The sequence below is a fragment of the Dasypus novemcinctus genome, chromosome 11, assembly GCF_030445035.2.
Source record: "Dasypus novemcinctus isolate mDasNov1 chromosome 11, mDasNov1.1.hap2, whole genome shotgun sequence".
In the NCBI taxonomy this organism is placed as follows: Eukaryota; Metazoa; Chordata; class Mammalia; order Cingulata; family Dasypodidae; genus Dasypus; species Dasypus novemcinctus.
Genome location: NC_080683.1, coordinates 84,281,473 through 84,300,611, shown reverse-complemented (window position 1 = coordinate 84,300,611; position 19,139 = coordinate 84,281,473). Strand labels below are relative to the sequence as shown.

Here is a 19,139-nt window from a genome sequence, read left to right as displayed (position 1 = left end):
AATGCAAGGTCCTGACTATTTCTCGAGATTGTGTTTGCAAGAAGCAGCCTTAAGTGGTAAAACAATGTCTTCCTCTAGATAAAAAGTAGGCTTGCTTACTTCTCAATATAAAATGGCAGATGCCCAGTTCATGGTTCCTTTCCTGTAATAAACCCATGTGGGCATTGATCTGAGCACTCTGAATGGGACTTGTTAGAACATGGTGGGACTTGGGGACAAGGAAGGAACCGACCCAAACATGCTGATGCTCAGCTATACAGAGAGTAATAAAATCCTTTGTCTCTGACCTAGGTATCCTATGTCTTCTGCCAGCATCCATGAAACAATAACTGGCTACCCCATTAGCTTGTAAGTAGATAAAATCAAATGACAGCTACCAGCCTCCACCTTTTGGTTCTGTTTAAAATTGTCTCTTGAGGCTATGGCTTCTAAGTGGGACGTGGGGGCAGGTGTTTGCATGTACATATGGTGGGGATATGACATTTGGGTAAGAAAGCCCTACCACGACTACCAGTTCTTTCAACAGACCTAGCATCAAAAATAACCTTACTACTTACCTCCTGAATGAAAAGAAAAAGAGACAGAGAGTGAGGGATGAGATGAAGGTGACCTGACCTACTCTTCCCAGGAAATGAGATGCCCTTCACAGAAGTGACAGCAAAATGGCCTGGGACAGTATCTCCTAGAGCCCAGAATAGGGGTGTTTTCTGCTTGTCTATGGACGCTCATTGCATGTGTAAAGTGCTAATCAGCGTGCTAATCTGAACCAATTAAATTCCTCTGGAGGGAAGCAGGTGTGGCTCAAGCATCTGAGCTCCCACCTACCACATGGCAGGTCCCAGATTTGGTTCCCAGTGCCTTCTGAAAAAGACAAGCAGGAAAGCGAGCTGAAGCAATGGACTGGCAAGCTGATGCAGCAAGATGACACAACAAGAAACACAAAAAGGAAAACATAATGAGAGCCACAGCAGGGCGCAGAGGTGGCTTGAGCAATTGGGCACCTCCCTTTCACATAGGAGGTCCTGGGTTTGGTTCCCAGTGCCTCCTAAAAAGGAAGATGAGTATGCAACGAACAGACATAGCAAATGTAAACAATGAGGAGGATGGGAGAAATAAATAAAATAAATAAATCTTAAAAAAAAAATTCCTCTGGAATGCATGGGTTGGGGCCACCCTTGAGAGCAAAGGGTTCAAAATAAATTACTGGTCCAAGACCACACCCACATGCAAACAGTAATCCCAATGCTTGGTCAACCTGTTTGGATCTTGGAAAACCATATTCCACACTTGGGGATCTTATTGAGTCCTATCCACCAAACCACCAGGAAGAAACTGACTTTGTTATCCTCTGAAGTGATCATGCAGGTAACCACAGAATGAAAAACTAGATAACCACTGGGTGTTTTAATCTATGAAAAAGTCTGAATATTTACACTTAAAAGTATGGCTTTATAACTTGCTAAATTTAAATTCTCTTGGGCAAATTAGTTCTTGTGGAAAAAAGACAGTATTATAAACTACAGAATTGTTGCAGGTCAAAATTTTTTATAATTTTTAAAACATCAGATAAGACTGCATTTTCAGACATTCTTAACTGGCTTTTGGGAAGTTAGGCTAATAAAATACTGAGCTAATGAATATTTCTACTTATTTAAAGGCCATATATGGGATTGTGCTAGAGTGCTTGGTGATCTGGAGAGAGGCTGGAATTTTGCTTTTCTTTTCAGGTAGTTGGTGAGCCAATGAAACTGACAAGGGGTCAGTCTGGTCTTGCATATTCAGGAACCAATTTCAGATGTTTGGGCCAAGGGTGAAAAGAGAAAAGAAATAAACAATGAAGGCCTCAAACCGAATAATATACAGCATGGTTCATTAAGGTGTGTTACAGGAGGAAATTTTTTAGATGAATACATTTTTTCCTAAGAGCAAGATAAAAAGAAACTTAGTTAAACTAGATATATTAACATGACCTGAGACCATCTTTTTATTTTTCACTCTGTCTTGATAGAAGTTCTACGCCAGTACTTATGTGAAACAATATAATATACAACTCTAGCACCCATCTTGGTTTCTAATATTATTCTCCCACCTCAAAAATGACTGAGATACACATCAGCCTTGCCCACTGACAGAGGTATGCCCCAAGGCTCTCTATCCTTGATTATCAGACTATGGTCAACCCCTATTGACCTTACAGTCATGAGCAAACCTATTGTCCTTGATATATAAATATATCAATTTATGTATTTTTAAGAAATCAATTCTAGAGTTACAGGTATTCTTGTAGATTCTAATTTCCCGGACTCTGGGACATTGTTTGATTCTGTTTTCCCCAGGTACATGCTCTAAGCTCAAAGTGGAATTTCATTGTGGTAGAATTGTATTATTTTATCAGGAAGAGGATGGGGCAATAGGGTAGATCAGAGAGAGGAAATTGCCATTCTCCAAACAAAGGCAGCTTTTCCACCTCCTGTAAATGTGACCAAGACCTCTCTAGAACTATGAAACATATTTCATAATTTAGACCCAGATGATCATCTTTCTTTAAGGAACTTCCTGAGAAAGGTTAATACAGGGAAACAAGGAGAAGACGATCCACAATATGGCTGAGAAACCCTGCCAAGACCTTGACTTTGACCTTGAAGTCCGAGCTGGGACTCTTTTCGGGCTGAGGGAAGGTCCCAGATATTCCAAACAGGCATCACCAGGGGCCCCTACCACCGGTGGGGTAACCAATAACAGCTGGGGCCCCTCCCCATAGCATTAGCAAGGGGAGGAACAATTAATAGACTCAAAGGTGACCACACATGCCAAAGCCCGCTCTCTCTGCTTAGAGGAGCCAGCACCAAATCTCAGTGCATATTTCCATTCTTCTCTTCCATTTCTCAGAAAGGTCTGTTCTTTTCCCCCATTTCCCAGTAAATTCTTTTTACTAGCCTAACTACACTGGTGTGTACTTAAATTTTTTTATGCGACATAGCCAAGAACCTAAAGGAATCCAACACTTCCCCAGCTTCATTCCCACTAGGAAAATGTTTTAATTTCCTCCCACATAAAGACACACTTCGTGGGAAAACTTAGGATACAAAGGATTACCTCCTTTGAAAAAAAAACTGACAGAATAAAAATAATTTCTAAATACTGTACATCTGGAAGATCAAGAAGTAAGAAAGCAAAGAATCAGGGAAAGGTTTCAAGTAACAGAAAAATACATATATCAGAAAACACAAACATAAAAGAAACAGGGAATAAAATCCAAGTAAAAGCAAGAAAAAAGTGTTATAAGAATTTTTAAAAATTATAAAGTACTTTAAAGACAAGGCACTTAAGGGCAGATGAAGAACCTCCTATAATAGTCATCAGAATCTGAATAATAAACTGAAATCGTTCCCTTGGTATACTGTAAAGTATGCAATTTTAATTATGTGATTTTTCTAGCTAATTTTTGCTTCAAAAACAGTAAAGTACTTCTGCTTACAAGGTGGCAGAGACAAGAACTTTACTGAACCTCTCATATGCACGTTGTCATCAAAATTTAAATTACCAGAAACATGCCTTTTAGTTAAACCATAATTAGTCCTTAGACATCTACTTTCACAGCACTCGCTATGTGCCAAGTACTGCCAGCATATAGGAAACAAGGGTATTCATTTGTAAAGTACTTTTTTTCTTTTCAGGTTCTCAAAAATACCACTTTAAAACAAACCAGATTTAGTTTTCATCGTTAACTGCCCATGCTGAATACATCTATTATTACCAATTGCTCGTACTCAGGAAGAGACCTAGTTTTTAAAAGACAAAATATATCCAGTTGTATTTGTGTATATATTTTACATCAGTTGTGTGTGGAAGTCAATCAACAATGGTAAATACAAACAGATTGTCTGACAAAATGAGAAAACAATTTTGGGGGAACAGAAATGGCACATTTGGCAGAAGCTGTCCACAAATAATTAATTACTTTAGCACAATAAAGATATTCCTTTAATACAAGAGTTTCTTATGAGAAAAAACTCATTACTTTCTAACCATCTGTCTTCACTCCCCACCCCCAAACTAATTATGGTTTTATCCAATTATATATTATAAGTGATGTAATATGGATGGCAAGAAAAAACACAGTTTAAAGAAGTCAACATTGTAACATTTTACAGTTTAAAAAGCACAGCTTCAGAATTAGGCTTTCACCTTCTAATAATCACTTGGTTTACTTTTCTCATCTTTTCCTGATTAATTATTAGATATTAAATGTAGAAAAAATTTTAAAATAAAATAAAAACTTACAGGTAGTAGAGTTTTCCTGCCGCAGGAAGTACCCTTTTCCGGTAATCTATCCCAGAATCTAGCTGTACTGTACTACAGTATTCCTATAATCCAAACACATAAAATGTCTTTTTAAACATGTGGTAGCTCAAAATTAAAATCTTTCTGCTATTCTATTTTTATCTTTAGTTTTCGAAAATTTCCATCAATAGAACAGTGTAATGAAATTAAGACAAAGCACTAGAACTCACATAAGACTCACAAAACTGAAGTTGCAATATTTAGAAAATTAAGATTTGGCTCATGACCTCCTAAAATTCTGCCAAAACAGTCTACTAGTGACATTAGAAAATTCTCCCAAATAATTGCCTTTGGTTTAAAAAACAAAAAACAAAACCCCATTTCCATTATCCAAATGAGAAGCTGGAGGCTATCAGGCTGTCAGGACTAAGAAGGTTTTAGGTATGACACAGGGGGACAGGCAGTCTAAGAGAGCTGGGCCAGAACATAAGTGTCTACATTTTAACCAAATGATGATATCAAAATGATGCTAGAGGCATCCTGCCCTTCACTTCTAAATGACCGCTGCTGCCCTTGTCCAGCCACCAAAGTCCTTCAGAGTCTTTTCCTGCTGTAGACGCTTCCCTTCAGCCTGAAGTGTCCTGTGCCACTGATGTTCTTCTCTTCTCTCACTCAGTTCCTTCCACTCCTCCAGGGTGCAGATTGTACATGCAAACACCCACACCCACACACACACCCACACACATACACAAAAACTTACTATGAAAGCAAATGTATTCTTGCTGTAACCTGTCTTGATCAGTTGGATTTGGGGGAAAAGGAGTGTGTGCGTGTGCATGTGTGTATTATTCTAGTAGTACAAGAATGAGCAAGGTTTTCAGGACAATTCAAGAAACATTTACAGATTAACCTTTTTGTTTGCATTCAAAATGAAAAGTGCCTTATTAAAATCGATGAAGACAAAATTATATTTTAATGACTCTGCTGATTTTATCAATGGAAAAATGCATTTTACAAACCTTTTGGGCCAAGGTAATTGTGGCAGATTGTCTTCTCCAAAGATGGCTGCAGCACTATCTCCAATCCAACAAGTTCTTCTTACAATGAGACTTTGACATTCCAACCACTGAGAAGGGGGTCTATGCCCCGCCATCCCCTTGAAACTTGTGACTATGGTAGAAACAACGCTATGCAATATCCTGAGTGACATTCAAGGCAGCTGCTAAATTATTGGCTGGAAAACTTGTTCTGGAAAACCAACTGCTGGGGAAGCATCCAGCTGCCTGGAGGCGACCATGCTGTGACAAGCCTAAAGTAGGCCATGCAGAGAGACAACCTGGATGGGCCCTGACACCACATGGAGACACAGACTTCAAACCAGACCCCAGCTGTCCAGCTCGAGCCACTATCTTACTGAGAGCTAGAACTGCCAGCTGAGCCCTTCTCAAATTCCTGACCCACAGAAACCAGGAGAGGTAATAAAACAATGTTGTTTTAAATCTCTAAATTTTATAGTGATTTGTTATGTAGCAACAGATAATCAGAACAGTACTATCTGGGCCCACTTGAAAAGTAGCAACGTTTTTTCTCCCTGAAATGGCATCCTGGGCTGTACTGTTATGCAAGGGCTGAGGCCTCTTTATCATCTGCACTTGAGAGAACAGACTGTACACAGGGAGAAGGGGTACAACAGCCACAAGAAGACATTTCCCTCCTCCCATGCTGCAGCTGCTAAAGGGCCCAAGGGAGTGAAAGAGAGTGACCAGCTATCCCAGGATGCAGAACTTTCAGGACTAACATCAGGACAGTCCTGAGTAAACTGGGATGAACTGTGTCTCCCCCAAAAGACCTGTCAAAGTAGCCCTAACCCCCAGTCATTGCATATGGAATTAGTTGAGGTCATGGTAGACTAGGGAGGCCCCCTAACCCAATAGGGCCATCTCCTTAAAAGAGAAGAAACATGAGAGAAGAGAATGTCATGTCACAGCAAAGGCAGAGACTGAAGTGCTCCAGCTGCAAGCCCAAAATGCCAAGGATTGGTGGCAAATCCCCAGAAGATCAGAAGAGGAAAGAAGGATTCTCCCCTCCAGGTTTCAGAAGAAGCGTGATCCTGCCAACACCTTGCTCTTGGACTTTTGGCCTCCAAAACTGAGTCAATTTCTCAGAGACAATTTCTATTGTTTTAAGTCACCAAGTCTGTGGTAATTTGTGATGGCAGCCCTAATAAGAGTCACCCTGGGAGTGAAGACCCAGGTAACTGTAGGCGGGTAGAGCATTTTAGTTAATGTTTTAGTGAACTATGAATATGATTATTATAAATTAATGCCCAAGAAGCTGGTCCTCTAGGGAGGTCCACAAAGTTGAGCTTTTGAACTACATGTTTGAAAAACAACCTCAACCAAAGTCACATTGCCCTACAATGCATGCCCTGGGCAGCCAATTGGCCTCCCCATAGAACATCCCCAGCTTATCATTCCAAGAGGCTCAAAACCATTCCCCAGGCCAGGACTCAGGACCTGGCCCTGTAATCCATCCCACCAGAAAGCAATACAGCAATGTTCAAATACTTGCATTTCATGTCCCCTTGCCTCAGATAATGTGTTTATATATATATATAAAGGTGCAGCCATAGCTCTCTCTTCTCCCCTCTGGTTGAATGCAGGAAACCTAGGAAGAGAGATACATCCTCTTTCTTTTCCCTGCCTTTTATTTTGGGGGGTGGGGGAGGGGAACCAAATTACTTTATTTGAAGGAAAGGTACCAATGAAAGAACTTGGCGGACGCTGATATAACTTATAGAAAAGGTAAACACAACACACATGCACAGTCCTATGGCTCTGGGGAAGTCGACATAAGGCTTAGCTCTCATCATCACTGCTTCCCAGAGTATGCTTGTCAAAGAGACTGCCAGGCCAGAATCCAGGGCTCCCATCTTGGGCACATTGGTTCCGTAGTCACCCAGTTCTTTGATGGACTTCATCTGCTCATTCAGGTAATGGGTCTCAATGAAGTCACACAAGTGGGGGCTTTTTTTGTCAGTAGCCAGTTTCTGCAGTTCCAGTAGTGACTGATTCACCCTTTTTTCCAAGTGTAATGCACAGTCCATTGCATTCAGCCTGCTCTCCTAGGCATCTCATTCTGGTTTCTTGATATCCTGAAGGAAGATTCAGCTACCTCATTGGTTCTGCAGCTTCATTAGTTTCTCAGCATGTTCCCTCTCCTCATGAGATTGGTGAAGAAAATATTTGGCAAAGTTCTTCCAAGCTACACCATCATGGTCAAAGTAGTAAGACATCACCAGGTAGACCCAGGAGGCGCCACTCTGGAGGTTGACGGCAGCCTCCGAGTCCTGGTTGTAGTTCTGGTGCACCTGCCACGGTGACGTGGTCGTCATGGCGGGCAGCTGAGGAGCGGATGTGGCAGCTGTGGGACACTGGAAGGATGGTGGAAGGCAGCCGGCGGTGGCTGGCCAACAGGGGTGAGCATCGGATCTGTTCAGGCCCTGTTGAAGCAGGAAACCTCGGCGATTCTCCACAAAGAAAGCAGATCTCTTTTCCTTGCTTTCATTGCAGGAGTTCAGTCACCCAATGCAAAGAAAGGAGACACTTGTTTAGGTAGTACTTCTTTCTCTCTCTTTCTGAGGGAAACTTCTTACTTTTTTTCTCTTATTTGGTAAGTAAGGGCTAATTATCCATAAGCCAGAGGCTACAGCTACACTACGGAAAATAGAATACATAGTATAGCAAAATATACTTCAAATAAATGTATTTCCCCAAGTTCTTTATTTCTTTTAAACTACAATTTATCCAGTATGACTTAATATTCCCAATTTAGTCAAAAGTTTTCTTCTTTCATTTTTAATATAAAAAATAAGGCTAATGGACATTATACAATCTTTAATTTCTCTCTCCGGGTAACTAACTTCTCTATCATATGAATGATTAAACTCTACAAAATGATTGCATTTGTACATTCACTAATCACCACCAAGGAAAGCCTAATCAGTAGCAAAAGAAGTACAACCGAAGCCCTTAGATGTTAGTTCTTAATTGTTGAAAAACACTAACACCTAGTTTATATTTTTAAAGGAAAATAAATCTCAAATTTTCAGATTTTACTCATCCTAGATACTTCAAAACACCTTGCAATGGGGGAGGAGGGTGAAAGGTTATTTCCAAATTGAGAATGAATCTAGTTAAAAGGGAATGATCACTAAGTAATTCCCTAATTTCGAAGGATATTTACAAGACCCTTGACCTTTTATCACTACCCAATTCAAATGCATAAAATTCATCAGTCAACCAAACTAAATTTATTGTTGAAATAGTTTGTATATTTATGTATACAAAGGCCAAACAGAATTAACACGATGCAAAAATGCAATTAGCAAGTTTGGGGAAGAAAAGGAGGGAAGTTATTTAATGTATTTTTGTAAGCACACTCATGAGTCAAAGGCTTTTGCTGTGGGACAGAAAAATGTACTTCTATAAGAATTGCATTACAATTACAATTACAGTAGTTTATGTTTTCCTCAAGTTCTATTGTATGTATTTTTAGCAATTCTGAATAATACCATTAGAAAACCAGCCATTTCACAACAATTTTATATAGCTGCTACTGTGGTTTTTCCATTCCCAGTTGAAACAAAAGAGTAACAATAACAAATATTGTGGGAAATCCTGTAACACCACAACATATTAACCTCTTAAGCCAGAGGTTCTTAACAAGGGGTCTGTGTGCCTGAATTGAAATTCAAAAAACATTATTCTTGTGGGGACGTGTTGGTACAAGTGTGATATATTTACTAAATAATACACAGTATTATCGTGTGGACTTAGTAAGGGGTCTGTGGATTTCACCTGCCTGGCAAAGGGGTCCATGGAACAAAGAAGATTAAGAACCCGTGTCTTAAGCAAAGATACTTTTTATTATAAAAGTAATATTGCTTAACTGTAGAAAATTTGGAAAAACAGAAAAGAAACCAACTACATCTCCCTTTAAAATTAAAGTTCTGTGCCTTATATTCCATATTATTAGGAATTTAAAGAATCAAAATTATAGGAGTTTTTCTTGATAATATCCAACTGATTGTTTTAATACATTTTACTAAGTAACCTATTAAAGGAAAAAATAGTTAAAAATTTTTCTAGTTCCAGGAAATAAAATATTTAAATCACTAACATCTATCTTTTCACTTAATTCTCTAAAAAATGTACCTTCTTTAAACCAAAAATGTGATCCATGCTTATTGTAAAAAAATTCTAACAATATTAAAAGTATAAAAGTAGAAATGAAAGCCTCTATCCCCTGCCCAGAAAAAGAGTTTGATATGTAACTTATATCCTTCAAATTTTCCCCATACATATAGACATGATGATAGATTGATAGATGATCACAGATAGATCATTTTACTGTTCTAAGCTTAGCTCTTTTTTATTTCTTAAAAGCTCTAGACTTAAATACAGGAAAGCTATACCATAAAGTATATTATTTCATTTGCTAAGAATACAATTCTAAAAAGACATGGCAAATTAGAAATGAGAAAGATACTGAACCAAAAAAAAAAAAAGGTGGGAAACTGGGTGCGGAAGGGTCTTTAATTTTTTCTCTTTATTTGATGCAGCTATATATTCTAAGGTAACTGCTCTATTCTCATTTAAAAAATCATGAGCTACTACTTCTAAGCTGAAGCAATGGTATATAAAAATACAACACATAAACTTACACATATTTTTTAACCTTTTATAATTTTAAGTATAACATAAATACAGAAAAATATACAAATAATTCAGTGTCCAGCTCAAACAAGAAATAGAACATTATAGGGCACTTAGGAAGAAGCCCCACAGTATCTCCTCCAACCTCCTCAAAGGTGACTAGTACCCTGACTCTAACACCATAGCATTTTGCCTCTTTGGGGAGCTTTATGTAAGTGGACTCATACAATATGTATTCTTTTGTGATTAGGTTCTTTGATGTTTGAGATTCATCCATTTTATTCTACATAACTGTAGTTTATTGATTGCTGCATCATATCTACTATGTGAACATGTCACAATTTACTGATTCATTCAAACTGTTGACTGTCATTTGGGCTATTTCTCATTATTAGTTCTTACAAATAATGCAGCCACAAATAGTCTTGCACATGATTTGGGTACATGCATGTAAATGATTTTGTTGGGTATACACCTAGAAGAGGAACCTGCTTGACCACAGGGTATGAATATGTGTTCAGCTTAGGTGGATACTGCCAGTTTTCCAAGGTAGTTATACCAATTTACATTCCCACCTGTAGTGTATGAGCATTCCTAAGAGTTTGTTTGCAGATGGTATATAGAAATACAATTGATTTTTTAATATTGGCCTTGTATCTAGCAGCTTGGAAACGTACATATTAATGTAACATTTTTTTATATATTGATTTTTCAGTTTGATACTAAAGATGTTCCAAATCTTTCATAAATATGCTACATTTATTTTAATTATGAAAATATATACTTATGGTTTAACAAGTTCCCCACCAAATTCAATATTTACATTTTGGATCAACTTAAAAAACATTATTGGGAAGTAGACTTGGCCCAATGGGTAAGGCGTCCGCCTACCACAAGAGAGGTCCGCGGTTCAAACCCCGGGCCTCCTTGACCCATGTGGAGCTGGCCCATGCGCAGTGCTGATGTGCGCAAGGAGTGCGGTGCTACAGAGGAGTGTTCCCTGCATGGGGGAGCCCCATGCAGAAGGAATGTGCCCCATAAGGAGAGCTGTTCAGCACATAAGACAGTGCAGCCTGCCCAAGAATGGTGCCGCACACACGGAGAACTGACACAACAAGATGATGCAACAAAAAGAAACACAGATTCCTGGTGCCACTGATAAGGATAGAAGGGGTCATAGAAGAACACGCAGCAAATGGACACAGAGAGCAGACAACTGGGTGGGGGAGAGAGAAAGAGAGAGAAAGAAAAAAACATTATTGAGCACCACATGCTGGGCACAGGCCTGGTTCCTGGGGGCAAAATGATGAACAAGACAGAGTTTTCGTCCAATACAATTGTTTAGAATTCAAGTATTTGCCTCAAGTTACCATTCTCTCCTCCTCCCAGACATGGATATAATTTTCCTAAAATTTATATACATAAATCCTAGTTGTGTGCTTTTAGCCGTTACTTAATCTCCCTGGGATGTCAGTTTTCTCCTCCATGAAACAAAGGAATTGAATTATGATCCCTTTAGATTCTACAATTCTTAGCAGTGCTTTGCTGAAATTCTCTCGCTTCAGGGCTCTTTAGGGCTAAATTCTTCTGGATGATTGCATTTTGGAGTAGACTCCAGCCTTATAGCCCACCTCAAGCCACCTCAGGCTCCTTAATATTTTTGATCATTTCATACCCCAAAGTAAATGAAAACTTCCTTTTTCCTATCACACTCTACTTCCCTAGCAGTCTATCAGCTTAGTACGTAAGGTTTGTATCCCTTCTTTTTATCAAGCAGTTTCAGAATTTCCCCCTCCTTCCAAAAAGGAGATAATTACTGATTGTGAAATGCTTATTATGTGTCCAAATTATGCTGGGCAACTGACCTGCTATTTATTTTATATAATTCTCACAATAACCATACCCAAAGCAAGGTAATAACTTTTTTAAATCCCCATATTAAAGTTGAGGAAACTTAGAACCAAAGAAGTTACTTAAAAAATAAAAAATCATTAATACTCTCCCTTGTTCCACTTAATAAGTATAGTAGGAAGGCATTTAAAAAAAAAACAATTGTGAGAAGCTGAAGAGCATACCTACATACATCTACTTGTAAAGTGAACCACAAATCTGACTTCCTACAGCCACAGTTTAAAGGGAAACACATTAAATTCAATTTTCATAGAGCTTCCAAAAAGGTCACAAGTTTGTAGGTGGCTGAATCGTGATTTGACCAGTTGAGTCTTGCTCTAAAATCCATGGTCTTCCCACCATGTCACACTGCTTTATTAGGATCATTTTTCTTTAGCTCGACACATTCATATGATTAATTCTCACCCCCCAACCACTCCCTCCCTATTCCAAATTAATGACCCTGCATAGTGTAATATGTAATTACTATCCCAGGGGTCCAAATACATGATTCTATTATGATTTTCTTTAGGTATTAAGTCCAAAACTGTGTATGAGGTAAATGCACCTTATATTAAAGTCTACAGGAAAGCAGACTTGACCCAGTGGTTAGGGCATCCACCTACCACATGGGAGGTCCACGGTTCAAACCCTGGGCCTCCTTGACCCGTGTGGAGCTGGTGCATGCTCAGTGCTGATGTGCACAAGGAGTGCCCTGCCACGCAGGGGTGTCCCCCGCATAGGGGAGCCCCACACGCAAGGAGTGCACCCTGTAAGGAGAGCTGCCCAGCGTGAAAGAAAGTTCAGTCTGCCCAGGAATGTCACCGCACACATGGAGAACTGATGCAGCAAGATGACACAACAAAACGAGACACAGATTCCCATGCCACTGACAACAACAGAAGCAGACAAAGAAGAACACGCAGCAAAATGGACACAGAGAACAGACAACTGGGCAGGGGAGGCGGGGGGAAGAGGAGAGAAAAAAAAGTCTACACTATAATGAGTTACAATGTAATAAGCTTCTATCATATAGGATCTTTTCTATGTTTATTTAATGCATTTACAGATGCATTAAATAAACAGATACAACTCATAGTCCACTGTTTTTATGACCTTTACTTGATCATCTAAAGCGATGCTGTCAGTTTGGAAGGTAAACTCCAGGGAACAGGGACTGCACCTGTTTAACTCACTGCCCGGCACTGATACTCACATGTCCTGGATGGATTTGAGTCTGATGGTGACAAGACTCATGGTAACAATGATTTCCCCTTTCTTATAGGTACAAAAAGAAAAGGACAAACTCATCTCTGACAGGACCCTCTTCTACAAAATACACATAAAGTGTCTGTTCATATTTTCAAAGGTCTCATTAAAAGACTGACATAAACCTAGCAAGAGAATTAGGGAATAAATAAATGGGTCCATCTTCATCACCAACATCATCATAACAGCAAACCCTGATACAGCACTTTCCATTTGCCAGACACTACTCTAAGCTCTTTAGATATGTTCCTCTCATTTAATCCTCTCAACTACTCTGTGAGGGAGGCATTATTATTGTCCCCATTTTTAAATATGGAAAAAGAATTAAAACACAGCAAGGTTAAATAATTTGCCCACTGTCAAAGAGCTCAAAAGTGGCAGAACCAGGATTCAAACCCAAACATTTTTGCTCCAATGTCCATGTTGTCGACCACTTTGCCATACTGTCATCATATCCCAAGATATATTCAAACAACCATAGCTCTTGCCTGGATATATATGGCCAGGCAGTCTGCACGGTATCGTAAACCTGCTTGGGAAAGTCCACCCTCTGCTGCTTCTGCTTCCAGGTTAACTGAGTAAGGCCAAGTCTTGACCAGTATCCTTAGAAACAGCTATGTGTCAGGAAGAGATTTGTTTACTTATTTACAAACTGACCTCCTACAAAAATTACATGGGTCAGCTTTTGTACAGACTGTCTCCAGTGATATTATATTACATATAACAAAATTGAAAATTTCCCTATAATGAATGAGATAGCAGAAACAGATTTGGGTTTCAAGCCTGTAAACTCTGTGAAGGAAGGCCCGTGTCTGTGTATTCATCACTGTAGGCCCAACACCTAGCACCGTGTCCAGTACACACTGTCCAGTACACAGAAAACATTCATCAACTAAAGGAATCATATGCAAAACTTAGGGGCAAATCAAAATGTCAAGAACTACAGGAAGAAGGCAACTACTGCAGTCCATTACCTCAAACTGTCTTTATGGACAAAATGGAGCATTCCCCCAAAAAGGTACCTGCCAGTTCTGAGGCCAGAAACCGAGGAATCTTAGAATTTCAAAAAGAACACACTCGGGTTCACAGCCCATACCTGCCAACTCATCATCAAGCCTCACCACCCACACCTGAGGGCTACATGCTCAAGCATCTATATTAGGGAACATCTCTTCTCCTGGGAGGTGGAATCTTATACCCCAAGATGATGGACGTACAAGTTTAAAATCTCCAGTTCCTCAACGATCTTAACATTCTTTTCAAGATATTCTTTCATTTTGATCTCCTTGACCTGTGGGGAGTTTCCTGGTTCCCCAACCTATGGTAACTGTTCTCTTTACTACTCAGCTGAGTTTTTTCTCTCTGCCAAGTGACTGGAAGACTGATTCAGTGAATCCTTTCCTCATAGCCCTGGAACTAACCAACCCTAAGGGCACATCCTGGGTTCTCCCCTATACCATCCCTGCGTCTCTCTACTCTGGATATTCAGACTTCTGCACATTTTCAGAACTGAGTTCTTTATTCACTTTTCTTTCTTCTTATAGTTAAAAAAAAAAAAAAATTAACAACAGATTCTAAACTTCTTTTTAGGTCTCTAAACTTCTCCTTGTTTTGTTTTGTTTTCAAAACTCTACCTCCCCTCGTTTTACTCCCTCACTTTCTAGCATCAACAGCCAGTATCCGTACAGCACGGAGGTCCCATAAAATCACTAGAGACCTCCAAAACCTCACTCAGAAAGCAAGACCTCCAAGACTCCCTCTCTGGAATACGTTTCCTCCTGCACATGCTTAGCAAACATTTTAGATCAAGTGGAATGCACCCAATCATTTCATGATGACTTATGACTAAAGGTAGTTTTTATCACAATTTAAGTGAGAGAACAGTAATACAAAAAGTATTTTAAAGATAGATGGATAAGTGAAAACCACTGTTTTACTTATGTACATATAAGATTTGCTATAGCTAGGGAAGAGAGGCCTGTAGGTCCAAAAGTAAGACAGACCCAACATCTCAGGGGGAGATAAGGAAGTACCCTCCTTTCTCACTGAAGTGAAGAAAATAGCCACATGTCATAGCAGGTGCTCAATTAAATTTCTTGGGAGGAAGAAATCCCACCACACCATTACCAGAAGGCTGCTTCTTAATGAGATCAAGGAATTTCATGTAACAATAAATTCCTGTAATAGTGTAATTGGCAAAAACCATCTGTTAATTTATGGATCATAATATGCAAAAGAATTGTCAAAATGAAGAAAGGAATTGTAGTGACAAATTCTAAAAGGAGACTGGATCATCACAAAACATAGAAAAATAAAAAACAGTGAACAAGAATGTGCCTCGCATATGGTTCAAGAAAAGCACCAATTTAACCCTTTAGAAAAGAAAGATCAGGCTCAGCAACCACAGTGAAGGCTCACTGAGAAATCTTCTGGTAACTAGGCTGACATGAATGAGCACCTTCATAATAGGAAGGAGACACTGCTTCCTACTCAGTCTTTCAGAGAGGGGTCCTGATATTTTGAATCAGTCTCCTCAAAGATCACTACTTCCTTTACTTTTCTATTTATTCATTCCTTCAACAAATATTTATTGAGTGCTTACTGTGAGAAGAGCCCTGTGCAAAGGGCTGGGGATATGACGGTGAAGGACAGAATCATGGTTGCTACTCTCATAAAGCTTCCTGTCTAGCAGGGAAGACAGATAATTAAGAAATCAGAGGATGAGAGCTCTATGGTAGCAGCAGAACAGGGAGCTATGGAACACTCAACAGGGACAACTACCCCAGAGAAAGTGGCAGTTAAGCTAACTTAGTTAAGAGAGGGAGAGGAAGTAGGGAAGAATGTTCTAAATTTGGGAAATAATACCTATGAATATGCAGATGCAAGAGAGGCTAGATTCATTTGGGATCTACAAGTAGAGTACAAGAATTAGGATGCTTTCAGTTACATGTATCACAAGAGTGGCCTAAAATAGCCAAACCCATCTTGAAAAAGAAAAATGAGCCTGGAGGACTCATATTTCTCAATCCCAAAACTTACTACAAAGCTACAGTAATCATATTGGTGTGGTAACGACATAAAAACAGATACACAGACCAAATGAATAGAATAGAGAGTTCAGAAATAAATCCACACATCTAATCCAATTGATTTTCAACAGGGTGCGAAGTCCACTCAATGGGGAAAGAACAGTCTCAACAAATGGTGCTTGGAAAACATGTAAAAAATAAAAATGGACCACTACCTCACCCATTATACCAAAATTAACTCAAAATTGATCAGTGGCCTAAATATAAGAGCTAAAACTATGGAAGTCTTAGAAGAAAACATAGGGGGAAATTCTTAAGGACCTTGTACTAGGCAATAGATTCTTAGACTTTACACCAAAGGCACAAGCAATGACAAAGGAAAAAATAGATAAATTGGATCTCAACAAAATTAAAAACTTTTGTGCATCAAAGGATATTATCAAGAAAGTGAAAAGATAACCTACAGTATGGGAGAAAATAGTTGCAAATCATATATCTGATAAAGGTTTAATATCTAGTGTGTATAAAGAACTCCTACAACTCAACAACAGAAGGATAAACAACACGATTTAAAAGAGGACTTGCATAGACATTTCTCCAAAGAAGACATACAAATGACCAACAACTACATGAAAAGATGCTCAACATCATTAGTCATCAGGAAAATGAAAATCATAACCATAACAAGATACCACTTCACACCTGCTAATGCAATTATTTTAAAAAGAGAAAATAATGTTGGAGAAGATGTGGAGAAATTGGAACTCTTATACACAGCTGATGGAAGCATAAAAATGGAACAGCTACTGTGGAAAACAGTATGGTGGTTCTGCAGAAAGTTAAACACAGAATTACCATATTAACTGGTAAGGCCGTGAGCTCTGCTGATTGTGCTGATTATACCCTCCACAAGCAGGAACCTGGGGAATGGCACAAGCTAACTGGTTTTAGGCTTGAGTTTCCTGAACCCCAGGTGGTAGGGATGATGGAATTACCCTGGTTTCTCAGACCAGTGGCTCTTAAAACTGGCTACACATCAATCAGTTTCACTTGGGTAGTACTTAGACCCTGTCATGCCCAGGCAATACTCCCAGACATATTTAGGGGAAGGGTTTGGTTGACTGATTTCCTCTTTAAGATCTCAGGTGATTCTAATGGGCAGCCAGGGGCAAGAAGCACAGTTAGGTACCATAAGGTCCTACCCCTATCAGGCCCATCCAAGGCATGTGGCTACTACAAAAGGCAATAGCAGAGCAGTGGAAAAGATGGCAGGGAAACATCCACAACGTCCACCACATGTGGTAACTAAAACCATGGGACCCACCAGGGTTGGGTTTATGATCTTAGAATTACAGAGCAAGAAATTGGGAGCACTGACTTCCTTCTTGTCTGCATTTAGATAAAATGGGATGAAAAGAAAGCCGCCATTATTCTGAAAGGGGAGTGAAACACATAAAAAAGATGTGCTGTCAAGAACTATTTGAATAAACAAAGGAGAAGAGTAAGTACTAAGAAAAGAAAGGCATTCTAAAGCTTAATGTAGGCTTGGAAAATGTGCCACAGCTAGAGTAGTTTGATTAGATAAAGAAGGCTTTGAACAAATCTGCCTTAAAAAACAATAATATAATAAAATAAAAACTATCACTATGTGCAGAAGGGATAGAAGACCCGGGTGATAAGATACTATAGGTAAGTCCAGAAAAAGACTTCCACATCTCCAACTAAATGACCCTAAAAGTTTACATAGAGTTGGTTTTCAGTTCATATCCATATTGTAAATAGAAATACAACCTTATATTTTTGAGCACTACTATCTTATGTAAAAAATGAATTACTGGATATGTCACTATAAATACTTTCAAAGTAACTGGACCAAAATAAATAAATAAATGTAAAACACCAGCATCTGATAGCATACCTGATCCAACTATCAAGTGTAGTGCTGAAGCACAGCACAAACAGTTGCAGGGTTTCCTCCCTCAGTGTTTGGAACTCTGATGTAGAAGTTTGGTGCTTCAAAGACACCACCATTTTCACCATCTATAAAAGCAAAGGTGAAAGATCTCATCTGCTGCTGCATAACCAGAGGTGTGTTCAGAATTCCAATGACTTTGTCTTCCACATTCTCTGTTTTAGACATATGTATTTCTAGAAAATTTGGTCTCTTGTAAAGTGTGGTATTTACCACCTTTGGAATGCCAGGCAGTAAGAAACTGCAGAGAACAAGGATCTATACTGATTTTATCAACTCGGTCGAGACTTTGGGTGCCATTAGATTGTATCCTAAATAGCTATGCACCAGGATGGTGGGCAAGTAAGACCTGATGGAGACTTGTTCCTATACTATTCAAATTGTTCTGGCATAGGGGTGAAAAACAAAACAAAGAATTCTGATGTTGGTAGGAAGAGTTACTTCTGTTCATGAGAACAGTACAGTAGTAACATTTGAGCCACAGGACCCCACATAGAGCTTACATGTTTCTATTTGTGATCAAGAAAATGCCCCATTGCCATTTAAATCAGAAGACAAACATTAAGTCATGGACATCTTTATAAAACTGTCGCAGAAGAATTAAAATGATAATAGCTGTATTTACTGAGCACTTAATTTTACAATCTTTAAAATTAGGATTATTGGTCCCAACCTATCAATATAGTACCTGAAGTACAAAAAGATCAAGTATTCTGACCTCAAGTTATTCAGCTCATAGGTGATAGAAGCAGCTCAACCCAAGCCTGCAGACACTGTGTTCTTAAACATACCTCCTACATTCAGAATGTGGCATAGAATAAAAAATTCAAAAGTTCCACCACTCTTACGTTTTGGTCATTATGATGTTGCAAAAGTCTGTTGTTCACTTAATAAATACAAGCAACATTCAATAACCTTTCCAGAGCGTTATACCTCTGGTCCACATGAGTTCTTGTTATCTATTTATTTATACCCTAC

At 39.0% G+C, this 19,139-nt stretch overlaps 1 protein-coding gene across 2 annotated transcripts in view; it reads right to left on the bottom strand.

The window, feature by feature from the left end:
* The window catches only part of AFG1L (AFG1 like ATPase), a 203,085-nt gene that overhangs the window by 64,701 nt on the left and 119,245 nt on the right, over window positions 1-19,139 (bottom strand). For both annotated transcript variants that reach the window (XM_004468413.5, XM_004468414.5), the window contains one exon: window positions 4,285-4,367. In XM_004468413.5, coding sequence (XP_004468470.1) covers window positions 4,285-4,367 — 83 coding nt within the window. The remainder of the gene's footprint in view (window positions 1-4,284; window positions 4,368-19,139) is intronic.